Source organism: Vicia villosa, linkage group LG1, assembly GCF_029867415.1.
Source record: "Vicia villosa cultivar HV-30 ecotype Madison, WI linkage group LG1, Vvil1.0, whole genome shotgun sequence".
NCBI lineage: Eukaryota > Viridiplantae > Streptophyta > Magnoliopsida > Fabales > Fabaceae > Vicia > Vicia villosa.
This window is the reverse complement of record NC_081180.1, coordinates 228,503,398-228,504,877: the sequence shown is the minus strand read 5'-3', so window position 1 is coordinate 228,504,877 and position 1,480 is coordinate 228,503,398. Positions and strand designations below refer to the sequence as shown.

General features: G+C 41.1%; 1 protein-coding gene across 1 annotated transcript; it reads right to left on the bottom strand.

Moving 5' to 3' along the window:
* Positions 1 to 508: 508 nt before the first annotated feature.
* LOC131596234 (uncharacterized) lies at positions 509 to 1,234 on the bottom strand. Its single transcript, XM_058868837.1, has 2 exons — positions 985 to 1,234; positions 509 to 870 (listed from the first exon to the last, which is right to left on the bottom strand). Exons 1-2 carry the CDS (start codon positions 1,232 to 1,234, stop codon positions 509 to 511), a joined length of 612 nt encoding a protein of 203 aa, XP_058724820.1.
* Positions 1,235 to 1,480: the final 246 nt, after the last annotated feature.

The window sequence follows — 1,480 nt, the reverse complement described above, 5'->3', positions numbered from 1 at the left end:
TACACACCCGCCACCCAGTGACCGTTCTGGTAGGAATCAACTCATTCTTTTCATTAGCTATCACCATTGTACCTCCTTTTTTAGGTACCACATGAACAGGGCTCACCCATGAACTGTCTGATATCGGGTAAATAAGTCCTGCATCTAACAGCTTCACGACTTCCTTTCTCACTACCTCCTTCATAACTGGGTTCAATCTCCTTTGAGGCTGCACCACCGGTTTGTGATCTTCTTCCATGAGAATTTTGTGCATGCACATCGTAGGACTTAGTCCCTTGAGGTCTTCAATTTTCCAACCAATAGCTCCCTTGAACTTTTTCAGAACTTCAATTAACTTGTCCTCTTGTATATTTTTCAAACTAGAGCTAATGGTGGCGGGACATTTTTCTTCAGAATCAAGGAAAACATATTTAAGATTCTCCGGAAGCTGTTTCAATTCTGAACTTTTTGGCTTGTCTTCATTACAACCCAATGCTATTGGTTGCCTTAGATCTTCCCACCTATGTGCTCAAGAACCTTTAAAGATAGGTTGAGTTTCCAACATTGATACCACCTCTAATTCATTATCATTGGCTTCTTCATTTTCCCCAAAAATTGACATGCTCAAAACTCTTTCGAGAGGTAATTGCGATACACTCTCCACATGGTCACTTTCTACCACTTGTTCGAGCACTTGTATATTACTACTGGTGCCAATATCCTCTTTATGCTTCATGGTATTATGAACATTGATTTTTAACTCTTCATCATAAACCTTCAAAGTAAGAGTTCCCCCATCCATATCTATCATGACTCTCCCCGTTTCCAAGAATGGTCGTCCCAAAATTATCGGCATCTCTTCATCTTCTGGCATTTCAAGAATTACGAAATCTACCGGAAACACAAACTTATCCACTTTCACAAGGACGTCTTGGACTACTCTGTAAGGTCGCTTGACCGAATGATCCGCAAATTGGAGAGTCATCCGAGTGTCTTGGATTGCACCAATTCCCAACTTTTTGTAGATGGATAAAGGCATGAGACTGATACTTGCCCCCAGATCAATTAGAGCTCTCTTGAAAGATCTATCTCCAATAGTGCAAGGGATGGTTACTGCTCCTCTATCCTTCTTTTTCACTGGAATCTTCAGACCCTGCAAAATAGCACTACAAGTTTCTGTTAGAATAATGGGATGGTCTGCAATTGTTCGCTTTTTAGCGATGATATCCTTCATGAATTTGGCATAGGTGGGCATTTGCTCAAGTGCCTCCAACAACGGAATATTCAGCTCCAGCTTTTTGAATAATTCCAGGAACTTCTCAAAATTCTTTTCTTGCTGCCCCTTTTTCTTGTTTCTTTGAGGGTAAGGCAGCTTGATTTCTGGTGTTGGTGTTAACACTTTTTCTTTCGTAACCGGTGCTGGTGTTACCACTTCTTTTTCGACTTCCTCATTCTCTCTTATGTCCAGCTCCACTTCAAGCAAATGATCCTCACTCTCCGA